Raw genomic sequence first — 19716 nt, 5'->3', positions numbered from 1 at the left:
TGGGTCTGCTGCCCTCACTCCTTCCCTTGTCCCATCCTCAAGGCTCAGGGCAGTGGAGCCTCCTGGACTCCAGCCTCCACAGTGCACAGGTCCTGGCTGTGACCTTCTGCGAGCTTGCCCACCAGCTAACTTGTGGTGAGTTCTGCTACTCCTAGTCTGAAACACCGCTTGTAACTTCAGCTAAGGGAAAGAGGTTTGCAAGCATGTCAAACTCGTGGCCGGCGGGTTTGTTCTAAAGGCTCCATTACTGCAGAGCTAGAAAAAGTTAAGGGCAAAAGGAAGCTCAAATATAAAATACGAATTTCATAAAAATACGTAACTGTCCACATTAAATTACTCTTCTCTCTTTAACCTTTGTCATAGAGCCTGCTCTGCAAGCTACTACCCTTGGCCAGACTCCCTTTGTTTTTCTGTAAAATGACTCTTACCTTGCAGGGATGCTGTGAGGAGTACATGAGAAAATCATATGTGAAAGCACTTGTCACACAGCCTGGCAAATAAATGACTGGTGCTCAGTAAATGCTAATTTCCCTTCCCTGCGGCTTTTCTTTTCCTACCTTCCCTTCAGCCTCTCCTTTCAATGAAGGCCTATGGCTGTAGTTCCAGTGCAGCCGGTTTGCATAGTGGAACAATGACTAAGCACTAAACTAAGATACCTGCACATTATCATGCCACTGCCCCAGCAGAAGAGCTCCCTCAGTGGGGAGGGGTTGTAATTTCCTCTGTCTAGGGCAGTGGTTGGCAAACTGCGGCTCGCGAGCCACATGCGGCTCTTTGGCCCCTTGAGTGTGGCTCTTCCACAAAATACCACGTATGGGCGCGCATATACAGTGCGATTGAAACTTTGTGGCCCATGCGCAGAAGTCGGTATTTTGTGGAAGAGCCACACTCAAGGGGCCAAAGAGCCGCATGTGGCTTGCCAACCACTGGTCTAGGGCAAAGGTGTATTCTCTTTCTTCCCTGTTGGCCTGGTCCAGAGAGGAGGGCTACTCCCTGGGATGGGGTAGGGGTGGGTATTAGTAATGGGAGATGGGGGTCTCTTGGATTCTGGGCATAAAGGGGGAAGAGAGGAGTACTGAGGGGAGGATGGAGGGGAGCTGTACCTTTCTCAGGGCCCGGCTCTCCCAGCTTGGGTGGAGTCGGCTCTGGGGCTTGGCAAAGGTGCTGCTCAGGTGTGAGTACAGGTGACTCCAAACCTGCAAGGGGTTGTAGGTGGGCTCTAGCTCCAGGCCGTCCAGCAAGCTCTGAGGAAGAGAGGAGGAGGAACTTGAGATTGCAGAACACAAGATGTCAGGCAGAGCTCTTGGGGTGTAAGAGGCATGAACACGCAGGTGTCTCTGAAGACTGTGAAATAGATGAGTGTCCCACAGGCTGTTCTGGCCCCCAGCTCTGATTGTGAGGCATGTGTGTGTCAGGCACAGGTACAAGAAGTCTGAGAACCCGGACTGGTTAGGGACACTGAACACTCTGGCCCCGAGAGGGGTGTCATGGGATTCTGGAGCATCATGAGGGTTATAAAGGATCCAGTGTGCAAGGCTATGAGGGAGGGTGTGTCCCCGGCCTGTGGGTGCTTGCAGTCTGCAAGGCGAGTGCAGAGTTCTGGCCTGCCTGTGCCGTGAGGTGAGCAGAACTAAAGGACACGCGAGCACAGCATTCCTGAGCAGTCAGGTTTTCCGGCCACAACATCCTGTGCCAGGAACCATTGGCCCTGAAGTGAGACGCTGCGTGAGCCACAGCCACTGTGCCCACCTCTCTGCATCCCTGTGGCCGTCAAGCCGAGAGCACAATCCCAGGCTCTGTCCCCTCTGCACGTAAGCCAGTGATCCAGAAGCGAGGTGGTTCCAGTTCTCCCCACCCAGAGCCGCCCTCCTGTCCTCCGACTGGGGAGGCTGGTAGAGGAAATCCAGAATCCAGACCCAAGGAAGAGGAGGAGGAGGAGGAGGAGGAAATGGCCTTCAGAGCTGTTCCCCCCCTTTGCACCCCAGTCTGATTTTGAAGCCCTTCCTATTCTGGGCGCCTACATTGTCTGCCTTTTCTCTTTCCCTCAACAGACAGAAATAGATGCACACAAACACAAGTACACACACATGCACACTTATAATGCAGAGTGACCGTGGGAACATACCACGCTGCTTTCTTCCTCCTGCTCGGCCTCAGTTCCTACCCTTGCTTCTCTGACTCTCTCACCACACCCTTGGGGCCACTTCTCCCTCAGCTCTCTGTCCTTCAACTCATTGGCTCATTCCTCGCCCTCATCCCTTTCTTGAATTCCCTTCTCTCCCCTCTATCTGTCTCATGAGACCTGGGCTCCACTTGCCTCCACAATCTTAAGGCTGTCATCAGGCGGGTTCTCAGGCAGCAGGGGGAAGGGGCTGGGCAGCATCAGTTCCCGCGTGGCCACTGCCTTTACCAGCAGAGTGGGGGAGCGTGATGGCATGATCACGTAGAAGGTGGTGGCAGCCTCTCTCAGGCTGTGGCCTCGGCTCGGGGGTTCCCCTTTGGCCAACAGCAGCCATTCTCTTTTCTGAAACAAGGACATACATACACTCTGGTTCATCTTCAGTCTTTGGAACATTTTGAAGATCAATCCCAGCCAAGGTTTCCCCGAGGGAGGGGCTTCCTGCCTGAATCACCTGTGCCCCTAGATACTCCTCTTCCTCCCCTGTGGGGATGTACACAAAAGTGTTGACAGGTCCGGCTGGTGTGGCTCAGTGGTTGAGCATAGGCCCATGAGCCAGGAAGTCATGGTTCAATTCCTAGTCAGGGCACATGCCCAGTTGAAGTTGTGAGCTCATTCCTCAGTGGATGTTGTGCAGGAGGCAGCCAATTCGATGTTTCTATCTCTCTACCTCTCTCCCTTCCTCTCTCTAAAATCAATAAAATATATATTTTAAAAAAGTTTTGACAATACAGAGACAAGTTACGAGATTCCTTAAAGTAGATGTTCACCTTAGAACAGTGGTTCTCAACCTTCTGGCCCTTTAAATACAGTTCCTCATGTTGTGACCCAACCATAAAATTATTTTTGTTGCTACTTCATAACTGTAATGTTGCTACTGTTATGAATAGTCATGTAAATATCTGATATGCAGGATGGTCTTAGGTGACCCCTGTGAAAGGGTCGTTCGACCCCCAAAGGGGTCGTGACCCACAGGTTGAGAACCGCTGCCCTAGAGGGACCTAATGTCTTACTAAATGGTAAATGTAGAGTTTTAAGAATTATAAATCTATATTTTTTTAAAAAAATAAATGATTTCAGAGAGGAAGAGAAAGGGAGAGATAGAGAGATAGAAACTTCAATAATGAGAGAGAATCATTGATCGGTTGCCTCCTGCATGGCCCCACACCAAGGATCAAGCCCACAACTTGGGCATGTGCCCTGACCGGGATCAAACCTTGACCTGCTGGTTCATGGGTTGACGCTCAACCACAAAGCCACACTGGCCAGGCAAGAATTATAATTCTTTAAAACAGAGTGTTGAAACAAAGACTTGTGTGTGGTGTTGTGAAAATTGAGGTCTTATTTTGAGGGTGATAAAGTCTGCTTGTGTTGCATGACTTGTGTAGGGGAACCTCTGGAATGCCCAGAGAGGATTTAAGAAGAACGTGGTCAAAACTGCCTGCACAGTGATATGGGGAGGGGAGAACAGGGAGAGGAAATCTTTGGTACAACAAGGTGGGGGTGGGGGACAGGGCTTTTGAGGTCAACTCAGCCAGTCACAGGACAAAAAGAAGGGTCAGAATTCCGGGGGTGATGACTGTGGGTGAAGGGTACTGAAGAACAGAGTGGTGACACTTTGCCATGTGCCATGGAGATGAGAGGTTGGCACATGGATAAGGAGGAGACAGACAGACATGGCAGGTTTTCTAGGTGAGCCCTTTGAAACCAGGCACGGAAATGAGGCAATTTTCTGTGGTAGTTCTTCAAGGAAAACTACAAAACTCCAGGAAACATGGAATCAGAATTGTGTTCTCTTGCTTGAGGTGACCACCACTTATAGTACAGACATAGTCTCCCTACTACAGAAGATTAACAATAGCAACCTTGCTCTACCCATTTGAATTTACATGAAAAGTTGGAAGAAATAATATAAAAGGCAAAAAGGGGAAAAATATATTAAGGGAACAGAGGAATATCAGTGTCTTGTGGAAAACAAGTGGAAAGTGACACAGTGAAGCAAAAAAACTACTCTGGCAGTAAGAGTTCTACCCCAATGGGATGTGCTGGGGTGGTGGTGGAAGTCTCTGGACAATTTACATCACTGTCATCATTCTGTGCAGCACAGAACTCTGGAAGTACTGGAAGGCCCAGAAGGTGATAGGTACCTTCAGAAGTTTATTCTTTCTTTCTTTTTTTTTGGGGGGGGGCTGCAATTTTTTTTCTTTATTAAGGTATTACATATGTGAGCTTATTCTTTCTTTTTTTAAACATATACTTTATTGATTTTTTACAGAGAAGGGAGAGAGAGTTAGAAACATCGATGAGAGAGAAACATCGATCAGCTGCCTCCTGCATACCCACTACTGGGGATGTGCCTGCAACCAAGGTACATACCCTTGACAGGAATCGAACGTGGGACCTTTCAGTCCGCAGGCTGACGCTCTATCCACTGAGCCAAATCGGTTAGGGCGAGCTTATTCTTTCTTAACATTTTGCTTATATCTGGAGATGTGCTGTCTTCCTGAGGAATCTTCATGATAGAAAGTCTACCCAATACTTATCAAGTCCATAAAATTGAAAATAGATTATATAGAATTTGTGGAGTCTGTGTACATGGAGGAATTTGCCACTGCTCTGAGGACATGGCCTCTTTTAATTTTATTTAGTTTTGTTAATCCTCACTAGAGGATTTTTTTTCCCATTGATTTTTAGGGAGGGAGGGAGGAGGGGCCATTGATGTGAGAGAGACACATCAATTGCTTGCCTCCTACACAGCCCTAAACAGCTTGGGATTGAACCTGCAACCCAGGTACATGCCTTTGACTGGGAATTGAACCCACAATCCTTCAATGTGCAGCCTGACATTCTAACCACTGAGCAACACCAGCTGGGGCAGGACATGGTCTCTTTAAGCCTGGCAGGGATGGTCTCTGGAAGGAATAAGTAGGACATTGAAGAGCACTCCATTTCATTGACTCAAATAACTGCTGATGTGGCTTTTGAGATCAATTCAGGCTTTGGATTATTATTATTATTTTTATTATAATCTATTTTTATACTGTTTCATGCATTTGTTTGTGAATTAGTTTGTTTATTGAGAATTTATTGAGTGTCTATTATCAGAGCACCAGGCATGGGTATATAGAAATTCATTAGACATGTTCATTGCCTTCTTTTTTTTTTTTTAACACATTTTTATTGATTGCAGAGAGGAAGGGAGAGGGAGAGAAAGATAGAAATATCAATGATGAGAGAGAATCATTGATTGGCTGCCTCCTGCACACCCCCAACTGGGGATTAAGCCCACAACTTGGGCATGTGCCCATGACTGGAATCGAACCCAGGACCCTTCAATACGCAGGCTGATGCTCTATCCACTGAGCAAAACCAGCTAGGGCTTCATTGCCTTCTTAGAACTTATACTATAGTAAGGGAAAGGATTGATGTTTGTCCAGACTTAGGGTGGCCAACTGTTTCAGTTTGCCCATTTTTAGCACTGGAAGTCCTGTGTCCCAGAAAACCCCTGGCTCCTGGGAGAATGGACTGGGGTTAACTACAGTCATGAGACATTTCTTGCACCTCAGTGCTATGGGAAAAAACTCACATCTGCTACATCCGGTGATTACTAGGAATCTTTGAATGTTGGACACACAAAAAAATCGTGACCCAAGGATTTTAGTCAACTGATTTTGAGACTAGCTAGCTAAGATTTTGTTAGAGAATGGGTATGCAGAAACAAATGAGGTCTCTCCAAGTAACTCCTGATGTGGAGATTATCATAGGGCTGGGAAGAGATTGAGTTGAAAGGATTTTACAAAATGCTTTAAAATGTTTGGGCTGATTTAAAGAGATGTTGGCAGAAGGTTCTGGAAGGAAGAGAGACAAATCCATCCTTATTAGAGTTTGATAAAGATATTGGTTTATCTGTAATTTTCAGGAGTATTCTGAGAAAGTGAGAGGTAAGGTAGTTGAACTTTAAGGCCCCTATTTTGGACTCCAAATTTCTAACCTTTTCAGAGACTTGAAATCCAAACTTGAACATGTTAGCTAAGTCATGGGTTGACCTGCTGGTACAGGCAGTTGTAGCTGTGTTGGAAATGGTTAACTGCCATAGCAGGTATCTGAGACTGAGAAAAGGCAGGGGCATGGGGATGTCTTTTGGGATGTCCAGACCAGCCTTTGAGGCCCTCAAATCGAACAATGTTTAATGACTAGATGACTGCGGAGTACTTAGAATATGCTTTTGCTAATTCTAAAGAAAGGAACATGAGTTAGATGCTGAATTTATCGGAAAGAAGGTGAAAGGTGTCTATTTATGTTGTGGTTACAGACTTTGCTATAGAAGGGGCCAAGGAACTTAGATTTTTAGAAAGTGGGACTGATTCTGTTTAGGACAGGTGTGGACTGGGGCAGAGCTGAATGGCGTGCCATCCTCCAACCTCAGCCTGACTGAAGTCATCCTCCCCCACCCTCGCCCTAACTTCTTTACTAAGGTTATGAAGGAGGGTGTGGCAGCCAATTTTTGGTTGACTGGCCACTGCTCCCCTCCCTCTTTCCTTTCCCCTTTTCTCTACCCATTTTTGGCCTTTCAGTGATTGGTTTAGGGGTGATTTATGACCTAGATTTAAATAATGAGACATAGAAGTTGCTGAGTAATATTCTAGAAAAGCTTTGTAATATGCTGGCAAGCCTTTTGTCTCTGTACCTATTCCTTCTTTCCCCCTAGGACAGGACTTAGTCTTAAGTTGCATCTTTTTTTTTTTTTTAACAAACACATATTTTATTGATTTTTTACAGAGAGGAAGAGAGAGGAATAGAGAGTCAGAAACATCGATGAGAGAGAAACATCAATCAGCCACCTCCTGCACACCTCCTACTGGGAATGTGTCCGCAACCAAGGTACATGCTTCTGACCGGAATCGAACCCGGGACCTTTCAGTCCGTGGGCCAATGCTCTATCCACTGAGCCAAACCGGTTAGGGCTTAAGTTGCATCTGATGACCATGAGACAATTAGTATAAGGATGAAGTACACCTGTTATGGTTGCTGCAGTGGAAAAATGGAAAGAGCCTGGGTCTTTGATGGTATCATTGATCAATTGCACTAACTCCTAATTGTCTGCCCCCACACTTCTTGTTAATGAGAAAAATAAACTCTTAATTACTCAAGTTAGACTTATATTGGTTTTCTGTTAGTTGCAGCCAAATTGATCCTTTACAGATACCAAAGGGAAAGAAGAGGACGTGGTTATTCACTTCTGATATCTGGGAAAACAGGAATAGAAGGGACATTTTTAGGCCTTGCCAAAGGGCCAGTAGGAATTTATTATAGCAGGTAAAAGTTCTAATTCACCTAACCAGAGCTCCCTTGGTCTGCCAATAGTGTGATGGTCTGGGACCAAGTTCAGTGATTAAAGAAGCACTGACTGACCAACTCCTGAGTAGGAGTGTTTTTGAGGCAGCCATTGAGAGCACGGAAGCAAGAGCACTCATTTTGCTTTGCTTGTGGGCAGGGACACATTCCTTGTCCTCATGCGTCCCGGAAGAGAAATCACAGCTAGGTATGGAAAAGCCGTGCATACCTGGGATTTTTTGGAATCTGGAAGGGCATCAGGAGGAAATTAGGTTAGTTTGAGATTATTTGCTTATTTTCTCACACCAGAAGGAGGGAAAATAAATGAAGCTGCAATATCCATGACTCTGCTACTCTCATACTGGCATCCAAAAAGGAGACCGGGGAAAATAGTAAAAGACATTGCAACCCCCACACAGCAGGTTATACATTCTTCTCAAGTGAACATGGAACATTTCCAGGTTAGACCATATGATAGGTCATAAGTCAAGGTACAATAAATTAAAAAATATTAAAATCATCAAAAGTCTCCTCTAACCACAGTGGAATGCAATTAGAAATCAATAACAAAAACTTTTTTGGGGGGAAATTCATGAATATGAGAAAATTAAATAACATATTCCTAAATAATCAATGGTTCACAGAAAAAAATCACCAGGGAAATTAGAAAATACCAAAACGTATGAAATACGGCTAATGCAGTGCTAACAGGGAAATTTATAGCTGAAAACTCCTAAAAAAAAAGCAATCCACCAGATCTCAAATCAATAACCTAACCTTTCACCCTAAGAAATGAGAAAAAGGCGACAAAACTAAAGCAAGCAGAGGAAGAAACAACAACAACAAAAAATACTAGAGTAGAAAGAAACAAAATAAAAGAATAGAAAAATAATAGCAAAAATCAATGGAAATAATAGCTTGTCCTTTGAAAAATTGACAAAAATTTAGCTAGACTGATGAAGGAGAAAAGAGAAAATATCCAAGTTACTAAAATAAAAAAAATAAAAGAAGGGCATCATTACTGACCTTACAGAAATTGGAAAGATTATAAGAAATGTTATAAATAACTGTATGTCCCCAAAATATAGATAACTTCCTAGAAAGACACAAACCACTGAGACTTACTCAAGAAGAAATACAAAATCTAAATAAATCTGTGTCATGGGTCTCCAAGACCACTCCCAGGTTCAGTTATTCACTAAGGGAACTCACAGGATTCAGTACGTATTCATACTCATGGCTATGACTTATTATAGCAAAAAGATACAAAGAAAAATCAGCAAGGGAAAAGGCTCATGGGGTGAAGTCCAGAGGAAGCCAGGTACAAGCTTTCAAGAGTCCTCTACCTATGAAGTGACACAGAATGTACTTTTTCCCTCCAGCACTGTACTGTGACAACATGTGTAAAATGCTGTCCACCAGGAGAAGTCATTAGAGATCTAGTGTCCAACATTAAATGGGTGGGGAAATGGAAAGTCCTTGAGTTTTGTTAATTCTCACATGAGGATATTTTTTTCCATTGCTTTTCAGAGAGAGTGGAAGGGAGGGAGGGAGAAGGAGAGAGAGAAAAACATTGATGTGAGAGAGACATATAGACTGGTTGCCTCCCGCATGTGTCCCGATTGGAGATGGGAATCGAACCCGCAACCTGGGTTTGTGTCCTTGACTGGGAATTGAACCCATGACCCTTTGGTGCACGGGCTGACACTAACCACACTGGCCAGGGCAGTGTGTGTCCAACATTTTTATTGGGGATTGGTCACATAAACACCCTGTACCTAGCACATATGAAAACTCTAGACTCCTGGAAGAAAAGCAGATGTTTAGCATAAACCATATATTTTTTGCACAGTTTAGGCACAGGGTGCCACTCTTATTATTTAGGGAATGGTGGGAACACTCCCCAAGTCCAAGTGCTCAGATGCCATCCAAGAGTCAATCTTGCAAGTAGGACTATCTATCGATAGGAGTCTTAGGCTTGCTATATTAACTTTTTTGGTACAACCTAATACAAGTAAAGATAAAGAATTAGTAATTAGTAAAAACCAAGGCCTAGATAGCTTCACTGGGAATTGTACCAAACCTTAACAAAATAATATTAATTATTCACAAATTCTTCCAAAAAATAGAAGATGAAGGAACACTTCCCAAATCATTCTATGAGACCATTATTACTCTGATACTAAAACTAGACAAAGACATCACAAGAAAAGAAAATTATAGACCAATATCTCTTGTGAATATAGATGCAAAAATACTCAACAACATCCTAGTCAACCAAATGCAGCAACATATAAAAGGATTATACACCACAATGGAATGGGATTTATCCTAGGGATGCAAAGTTGGTTTAACATAAAAAAATCAAACAATGTAGTACACCATGTTAATAGGACAAAGGACAAAACCTACATAATCATCTCAAAAGATGCAGAAAAAGCATTTGATAAAATCCAAAACCCTTTCACAATAAAAACATTCAACAAACTAGGATTAGAATTGAACTGCCTCAAGTTGTAGAGACAAAGGTCTCTACACAAACCCACAGCTAATATCAGAGGTGGTGGTGAAAGCCTGGATGCTTTGCCCCTAAGATCAGGAACAAGACAAAGATGTCTGCTCTTGCCACTTCTATTCAACAATGTGCTGGAGGTGTATTGAAGATCAAAGGGCCATTTCCCATATTTTCTGGACTGTGAGTCCCCGGGGATTCTGAGAAAGGGGGAGGAGACACTCATAGAGATATTGAGTGTGTCAATATCCTGGCACTTGGGGACTAATATTTTCTAAATTTCATTTAGGAAAATACAGCAATGTGACATTTCTCAAATCAGAGAGCTAAGATAAAAATTCACACCACTTATCAGTGCTGTGAAGCTCCAGATAGATTTGGCAACAGGTTCATGGTTGGGGAAGGGACAAAAAAGAATGAATAAGTGGGGGCTGGCTGTAGATGGGATGGGGGAGTACAGGAAAGGCTTCATAGTGAAGGTATGTAAGCAAAATCTGGAAAAAAATAAGTAGATATTTGTCAGGTTGACAGAGGCAAGGGGAAGGAGCAGCATGAAAAAGATGGAGGTGCAAACAGCTTAGCATATTTGAGGGAGCCCATTGACCCCATGTTAGCCTGCTCTCCTGGCACATCTGTTTCCATGCACGTGCTATACTTTAAACTCATTCTGATGAGTCCCCCCCCCCCAATAAAATGGCTTCTGACCTGCCATCACCCCACTCTCAGCTTAGTTTTTTGCTCTTGACTCTTTGCCTAATATAACCAAGGACTTTCCATTTCCCCACCCATTTACAGCCCAACCAGGTCATTGCCTGTGTACTTAGACTCCTGCTGGACACATCCTGGCTTGAATTCTGTCACTTCTGTGGCCAATTAGGACAGACATGGCCAGTAAAACTCTGGAATGCATCTCCAGAGACTCCGACATTTTAAGTAGGAAACTGAAAGACCTAGGTGGTATTTTCATTTCTCTTTCTAGTTCACACAGACATGACTTTGTAAGAGAAATGAGGACGTGGAAAATGAGTCACTAACTACATAACTGGGACTACATAGTAGGATTTGGTTATTGAAATTATGTTTTCCTGGTGATGGGTAGATTCATCTCATAAATACTTGGGAAAAACTAATTATATATATTCCCTACCACATTCCACAAAGCATGTATGCCAGTTTAGAAAAGTAAAATAAACAAATAAGGGGATTGGGCAAAGGAAAAATAAGGCAATAACAGAGCCAAGATTAGATAAGCTCACAGAAATGCAAGCCACCCACTTTTACTAGAAGGGAGCCTAACAGCTTTTCCTGACATAAATAAAGCCTGGGAGAAGCTATTTTGTGGATTCTCACTGAGTAGTGAATGTGTTTCAGAGAACTGAATTTCCACAGGGTTATAGAGTGGTTAAGTGTTTGGGTCCTGGAGTCAACCTTTCTGCTCTACGATTTACTAATGGTATGATCTTGGGAAAAATACCTAACCGCTCTGGGCCTCAATTTCTCATCTGTGAAACAGGGATAATAATTGCTATTTTACAGGTTGGTTATGGAGATAATATAAATTAATATTTGTGAAATGTTTAGAACTGTTTCAGGTGGGTTTGAGCCCCAGTAAGGAAGCATATGGGAGGCAACCAATTGATGTTTCTCTCTTCCTCTCCCTTCTTCTCCCTCCAAAATCAATAAAAAACACACATATCCTCAGATTAAAAATACATTTAATAATTATTAGATAATGTTTTCAAAAATGTTTAGTTTAAAAATAATTTAATAATTCTTAGCTATAGATCTATAAATTTTGAAGAATGAAATCAAAACATATAGCTCCTGCCCTGGCCAGTTTTCTCAGTGGCTAGAGTGTTGGTCTGCAGACTGAAGGGTACCGGGTTTGATTCCTAGTCCAGGGCACATATCTAGGGTGCAAGTGCCCCAGTCCTGGTAGGGGTGAGTGCGGGAGGCAACCAATCGATGTGTCTGTTTCATGTCGATGTTTCTCTCTCTCTGTCCCCCCTCCCCTCCCTCCCACTCTCTCTAGAAACAAGTGGAAAAAATATCCTGAGCCCAGCCGGCATGCCTCAGTCATTGAGCATATACCTATGAACCAGGAGGTCCTGGTTCGATTCCCAGTCAGGACATATGCCTGGGTTGTGGGCTCGATCCCCAGTGTGGGGCATGCAGGAGGCAGCCAATCAATGATTCTCTCTCATCATTGATGTTTCTATCTCTCTCTCCCTCTCCCTTCGTCTATGAAACCAGTAAAAAAAAATCTATCTATCTATCTATCTATCTATCTATCTATCTATCTATCTATCAATCATCTCTCCTAATATATAAAGAGCCAGCGTCCGTGACGTCTAAAAACCAAACGAATGACTGAACACCAGGCTGCGCATGCAGCAGGCTCGGGTGGGTGGGGACTGGCGAGCAGGCTGAACTGCTGACCTCTCGGTCCCTCCTGGATCGTGGGCCCTGTAGCAACCCAACACTGGCTGCCACCGGCTAGGCAGGTGCGATGCGATTGGTCAGGGAGCCCTGCCATCACTCCATGATCGCCCTGCAGATGGAGGCCCAGGCTACCTGGACAGTGGCGGTGGGTGAGGCCTCCCTCTGTGGGGCTCCTGGACTGCTAGAGGGCGCAGGCCAGGCTGAAGGACCATCCCTCCCTCCCCCCGAATGCATGAATTTTGTGCACCGGGCCTCTAGTGTGTGTGTGTGTGTGTGTGTGTGTATTTATTTATTTTCAGGTGAGGATTAAAAAACAAAACAAAACAAAAAACCCCACAAAGCACCCAGCTGGTGTGGCTCAGTGGCTGAGCATCGATCCATGAACCAGGAGGTCATGGCTCAATTATTGGAACTGCTTTCACCATGGCATATGCCCAGGTTGTGACCTTGATCCCCAGTGTGGAGCATGTAGGAGGCAGCCAATCAATGATTCTCTACCATCACTGATGTTTCTCTCTCTCTCTCCCACTCCCTTCCTTTCTGAAATCAATACAAATGTATTTAAAAACCCCCACATAGCTTTGTTGTGGTCTGGGGTGAGATTTATGGGAATGGTGGATGGCACATATTTTTCACAAAGGGCTGGGAGATGGATGTATCAAGAGCCTTGGGCCGAAACCGGTTTGGCTCAGTGGATAGAGCGTCGGCCTGCGGACTGAAAGGTCCCAGGTTCGATTCCGGTCAAGGGCATGTACCTGGGTTGTGGGCATATCCCCAGTAGGAGATGTGCAGGAGGCAGCTGATCGATGTTTCTCTCTCATCGATGTTTCTAACTCTCTATCTCTCTCCCTTCCTCTCTGTAAAAAATCAATAAAATATATTTAAAAAAAAAAAGAGCCTTGGCCATTGGATTGAAGGGATATTCTGAGGAAAAGGAAGTAAAATACTAAAATAAAACAAAATAATCTAGGAGGAGGACAGAAAGAAGCAACTCTACTCAATTGTCAAGTAAAAAATAGATGAGGGAATAAAATAACACTTAAGGCTGCAGTTGACTAAGGTTTTAGAGTATGTGTAAAATGTAATTTGACAAGTTACACAACTTTTACAGTTGAGGCCTGGTGGCTGGCAGTAATAATTAGATTATGGCAGTGTGGACTTTGTTCAGAAGAACTGCTCTGAAAGGAGGAACAGACACCATTGAATGAACTGAGCTGTGCGTATAATTGTAGGGAAACCCAGGAAGCTGAAAATGAGAACACAGTAGAGTGCCAACTGTTTGAGAGTAAACCTGAAAATGTATTATGGGGTGTCTAGCCAGATAAGGGGTGAAGAGAGGGAACAAATGAGGATTTAATAAGCATCTACTTCTGCATTTGAGTGGGTTGAAATGGCCAGAGGCAGACTGGTTCTCCTGCCTAGAACAATTAGGAAAGCTGGATAATACACAGAAACTGTTGGTTTGAAAGCAGTGAGGAGGTGCTGTGACAATGAAAATGAGAGGCGGCTAAGTCTCTGGAGAGGAAAGAATCCAGAGAGATGAGGGAATTATTGGAACTGCTTTCACCATGAGGGCATATGTTGGTTCTGAGTTGGAGAGAATCAGGGTGGGGGCTGAGAATCTAGGATTTGCACCTGCTGAAGCACCTGCAAGGGAACAGAGAAAACAGCAGATCTTTCGGTAGAGACTTGACAGGGGTAGGGTAGCCGCTAAAGCCAGTTTTTCACCCAGCACATGTGCCAAATCCTGGGGCTGCACAGAACAAGAGACAAAAACACCTAAGGAGAAAGCCTCTAGATGTAGAGCATTGCAGCAGCCAAGGGGAAGGGACACACTCACTATACACCAGGTTTTCAGTGGGAAATCTTGGAGGGCCAGGGGCAAACGTGGAGCCATAGCAGGACTGCAGCCCAGCCTTGACTCAGCAGAACTGAGGAGGATGAGATGATCTGCCACCACTCTATCTGCTTAGTGCAGGGCAGGATGGGCCCTCTCTAGAGGAAGCCAACACCAGCTGGAGCCTCTACAATTTTTTACACACAATGAGCATGTTTCATTGTAATATTATTAGGTGCACCAAAACTCAAGACCACATGTCTGAAAACCACAAGAAAAAAGGGACAATAGAAAAAAAGCCACAGGTGATCCAGGTATTGGGGTTAGTGGATGAGAACCTTAAAATAACTATGATGAGTGTGCTCAAGACTATAGGTGAAAATATGGAGAATTTCTACAGAGAATTAGAATAAAAAAGGAACAAATGGAAATCATAGGGCTACTAACCAAGCATGATGTGTAAATTGTATGCCAGATATATGCTAGGTGCTTTACACACACACCATTACTTACTCATCTTAAAAACTACACGAGGTATATTTTTATTATCTCTATTTTACATTTGACAGGGACAAGAGTGAATAATGTGTATCTGTCATACACCGTCCCCCCCTTTTTTCCTTCTCTACCACCTCTCTTCTACTCCAAAAAGGAGAAGCATTGTGGGTTCTATTCCTGGATATTTAAATAGGTAGAGAGAGACAGGATCTGAGAGGAAGGGGACGATGTCAGAGAGGCTGTCAATCTACAGAATGTATATATGGGAGAGAGAGAGAGAGAGAGAGAGAGAGAGAGAGAGAGAGAGAAAGAAGAAGGAGGAGGAGGAGGGGAGGGGAGAGAGGGAGAGAGGAAGATGATACAGGAACAGGGAGTTGGGATGTAGACAGTGTTTTCATGTTTGTTTATTTAGTGTGTGTGTGTGTGTGTGTGTGTGTGTGTGTGTGTGTGTGTGAGAGAGAGAGAGGGGGGGGGTATGTCTTGGAAAAGATCAATAGATCCAGGTTAGATATAATAGAGCAGCAGGGCAAGAAAATTTGAGAAATGTCATTGTAGGTTATGAACTATTTTCTGGGGGTATTCTTTGAAAGCACAAATAAATTAATTAAAAAATACCTTTTGGCCTCTGGAGAGTGCTTCTTTATCTACCATTTATGCAGAGACTAAACCACATAGGGCCACTAGATTTGTTAGGGTTACCAATAGATGAATACATTGATGCTTAGAGAGGTTAAGTATATTGCCTAAGTTCACAAAGTGGGGAAATCCTGAAGCTGTCATTAGGGCCATCTGACTCTAAAGTCCATGCTTTTCGTGGAAAACACAAATTATATTTTATCTCAACAGATTAGAAACTGCCTTGCCTTGACCCCCCCGCCAAAAAAAATAGAGGTTAACAATTTCTACTCTGAACCTAAATTTGACTAAGGTTGAGAAATTAGTTGGTAAAAGGGAGAAGTGGTAGAAATGTCAGGGAAAGGCAATCATGTTATCCTGGAGTCTGGGTAGTCAAATTTATATCCTAGATTTTAATACATATCTTTCAGGATCATATATTTAAAATGGATTGAAACCTACTTTTCTCTAAAAATAGAGCACACAAAGGTCTAATGATAAATATAGGGATCAAGAAAGGCTTCAGTGCAATAGGACTATTTGAACTGAGTCTTTCAGGGTGGGATAGGATTTGAATATATGGAGACAGAAGGGACAACATGAGCAAAGGTTGAAAGGTGGGGCAATTTAAAGTTTGTACATTAATTTGGTTGGTGTGGATAGCACATGAAGGGAATAATGGGAGACAAGACTGGAGTGTAAGTACTTGGTTAAGGAATATGGACTTTAAAGTATAATGAACACTAAGTCACAAAATATCTTTAAGTTGAAAAGGCAGGATCAGTGCTGTGTTTCAAGAAGATTCATCTGGTGGCAGCATGTAAAATGGATTGGGAAGGGAAAGGTGCAAAGCATTTAGACAAGTTGAGATATTGCCCTGACCTGTTTGGCTCTGTGGATAGAACATCGGCCTGTGGACTGAAGGGTCCCAGGTTCAATTCCAGTCAAGGGCATGTACCTTGGTTGCGGGCACATTCCCAGTGGGGAGTGTGCAGGAGGCAGCTGATTGATGTTTCTAGCTCTCTGTCCTTCTCCCTTCCTCTCTGTAAAAAATAAAAAAAAATATTAAAAAAACCCACAACAATCAGAAAGGATATATGCACTCCTATGTTCATAGCAGCACAATTTACCATTGCTAAGATTTGAAAACAGCCGAAACTGGTTTGGCTCAGTGGATAGAGCGTCGGCCTGTGGACTGAAAGGTCCCAGGTTCGATTCCGGTCAAGGGCATGTACCTGGGTTGCGGGCACATCCCCAATAGGAGTTGTGCAGGAGGCAGCTGATCGATGTTTCTCTCTCATCGATGTTTCTAACTCTCTCTATCTCTCCCCTTCCTCTCTGTAAAAAATCAATAAAATATACTAAAAAAAAAAAAAAGATTTGAAAACAGCCTAAGTGCCCATCAGCCAATCAATGGATTAGAAAACTGTGGTACATCTACACAATGGAATACTATGCTGCTGTAAAAAAGAAGGAATTCTTACCATTTGCAACAGCATGGGTGGAATTGGAGAGCATTATGCTAAGTGAAATAAGCCAGTCAATGAAGGAAAAATACCACATGATCTCACTCATTTATGGATAATAAAGACCATTATAAACTGATGAACAAAAATAGACACAGAGGCAGAGCAGCATAGAACAGACTGTCAAACTACAGCAGGAAGGCCGGGTAGGGTTGAGGGGGTGGTAAGAGATCAACCGAAGGACTTGTATGCATGCATATAAGCATAACCAATGGACACAAGACACTGGGGGGTAGGGGAAGGTTAAGGAGGGGGGAAGGAGACATATGTAATACTCTTTGTAATACTTTAAGCAATAAAATAAAATTTAAAAAAAGTTGAGATATTATTCCAACATTAAAGGAAGGAGGTAAAAAGGGACTGAACTAGGATAGTGATAAATAGAACGGAGAGGAGAAGATAAATGCAATAGCGATAGGTACTATGGGATAGAATAGATGAGGCTAAAGTCACTGAGTACTGGCACCATGGAAAAACATGTGATAGTCAAGAGAATGCTTCAAGAAGATTCATCTGGTTCAACGAGCTGGGCAAATTAGAAGAGGGAGAGATAGGAGGTAAGGAAGGTAGATAGGAGTTTACTGATGTCTTGGTTCGAACAAGCAGTGGGAAAAGGAAGTACAGTTACAATTCATGTTATGAGAAGAAAACTGATATGACTTAGTGACAAAGCAGGTGTGAAGGGTGAGAGGGCTGGAAGTGACTGAAGTTTCAAGCCTGAGTGAGTAGCTATTAAAAGAAACACAGAAGTTAGAATGAGAAGTTAGCTGGAGGGGAAACATCACAGTGAGAAACAGAAGGCAAGAATGTTACATGGGGAGCTGATAACACCAGATTTTAAAAGAACATAATGAAAAAGGTGTAAGAAAGAATACAAAACCAAGGGTGAGTTAAAGAAGTGCTAAGAACTTCTACAAATAGAATCAGGAAGGTTAACAGTCTTGTCACATAGTAGGCACTCAAAAAATATTTTGTTATTGAGTGAATGAGCTGAGGCTTGTGGAAAATTCTTCTCTCTATAACACACTGCCCTTCGGGCTTTTTGTTGCTTGGAGAAGATGTCATGTGAAAAACAAGAAGGAAGAGCCATTCAAATGCTACTTTGCTTCTCTCTTTTCCAGAAAAAGAGTGATCTTTAATCTGGATGAGGTGGAGCAAACATAGAGTAGAGGGAACAACAGTAGTGTAAGATGGGAGAGGAGCTGGACAAGTGCCCAGTCCCTTTAATTCATGCCCAGTGCCACACAGAAGCATGGGGATGTTCAGTGAAGGGAGAGTTAGCCTCCGTGTTGTAGTCAATTTATCTGGCTACATCCTGAGTAGGAGTAGGAATTTAGCAAGACGTAAAAAGCATTGGCTTTGCAAGCCACAGAACTAGATTCAAATTCTGAGGTAGCCACTTTGGTAGCTGTGTGAACTTCAGTAAGTCACTTGATCTCTTCAGATGTCAGTCTTCCCCATTTGTGAAAACAAGGTCAACGATCCTTATTCTCACAGAGTTGCCGTGAAGATTAAATGAGGTAAAATATACAGAACCTGGGTTAAGTGACAGGCACTTAGTAAGATGAACATGCTGGTACCCATATCTTTGCTCCTTTTCTGATTGTTTTCTTGGGTCCAGCAATGGCATTAAAGTGTGGAAGGGTACCACTCTCCAGAACATGTACACTCCCTCCAGCTGTGTATTAAAATGTACAATATTTTATTTTGAGCCTCTAACAGCCAAACAAGAGTAAAATTAGATCGGTTAGAAAATCGAAAGCCAAGCTGGGAGTTCTAGTCACAGAGCTCCAACGAAACAGGGCCCAGATGTTGTTGGGTGCAGCATTATAAATTTACTTGAGCTTTTCTATGAATATGTTACCGAGGATTAAATGCAGAATTGTAGTAGGGAGGAAACAAGACATCCTTGGGAGAGAGGCAAGACATACTCCTCACCAAATCTGGTGGCTAAAGGGGATTCAGAGACCAACACCACCTGGTTCATTCCATCTAGCAGGGAAAACTTCCTGTTCTAGAGCCACCACCAAGAACTCCATACAAAAAAAAGAAAGAAAAACATTCATGATACAAAAGGGAGAACTAAGAAATGAAAAATGAACTAGAAGGATTCACAGCAAACTCATGGTTGGTAATTGCCAGGGATTAGGCAGAGGTGGGAAAGTACCTTTGACATTGGGGATCAAATGTACTTCAAATGTATTGGGGAAAATTTTATTACATACATGGAAATACATATAAAGGCTAAAAACAGATAGGTCAACATGCTAACAACTCTCAATTCTTGGAGCTAAGAAAATTTTGTACTTTATGCTTATCTGTATTTTTAACTTATTTAAGATGAAAAAATGAAAAAAGGAGAGATTACTGTAGGGGATGGTACATTGGTAAAGGATTCCTGGAAAAGATGAGGTTTGAGGCAAACTATAAAAAATGCACTTCGGGCCTAGCCAGTGTGGATCAGTGGTTGAACATTGACCTATGAACCAGGAGCTCACAGTTTGATTCCCAGTCAGGGCACATGCCCAGGTTGTGGGCTGGATCCCTGGTGGGAGATGTGCAGGAGGCAGTGGCAGCCGATCAGTGATTCTCTCTCATCATTCACATACACACACTTTGGATGGCCTCAGGGGATAGCTGTCGGTCAGACAGGAGCTTTATGTTTGAAAATAGTCCCTGTTTTTCAGAAGTCAGTTAAAGATATAAAAATTACCTATGTGAAACACCCAGATTCCAATTCACAGTAATTGAAAGTTATATCCCTTATTGCTAA

The 19716-nt window shown here is 43.2% G+C and overlaps 1 protein-coding gene across 2 annotated transcripts in view; it reads right to left on the bottom strand.

Moving 5' to 3' along the window:
- M1AP (meiosis 1 associated protein) overlaps positions 1–19716 on the bottom strand; it is a 59747-nt gene that overhangs the window by 257 nt on the left and 39774 nt on the right. Inside the window, exons 7-9 of one of the 2 annotated variants that reach the window (XM_059659337.1) lie at positions 2318–2524; positions 1104–1244; positions 428–440 (exon numbers count right to left, since the gene is read on the bottom strand). In XM_059659337.1, the coding sequence (XP_059515320.1) occupies positions 428–440; positions 1104–1244; positions 2318–2524 (361 nt within the window). Of the gene's footprint in view, positions 1–427; positions 441–1102; positions 1245–2317; positions 2525–19716 lie in introns of both variants that reach the window. The other variant, XM_059659336.1, reaches the window with a different exon arrangement.

This window comes from Myotis daubentonii, chromosome 12 (genome assembly GCF_963259705.1).
Source record: "Myotis daubentonii chromosome 12, mMyoDau2.1, whole genome shotgun sequence".
Classification (NCBI taxonomy): domain Eukaryota; kingdom Metazoa; phylum Chordata; class Mammalia; order Chiroptera; family Vespertilionidae; genus Myotis; species Myotis daubentonii.
The sequence above is the reverse complement of the archived record's forward strand: the minus strand, read 5'-3'. Positions and strand labels throughout refer to the sequence as shown.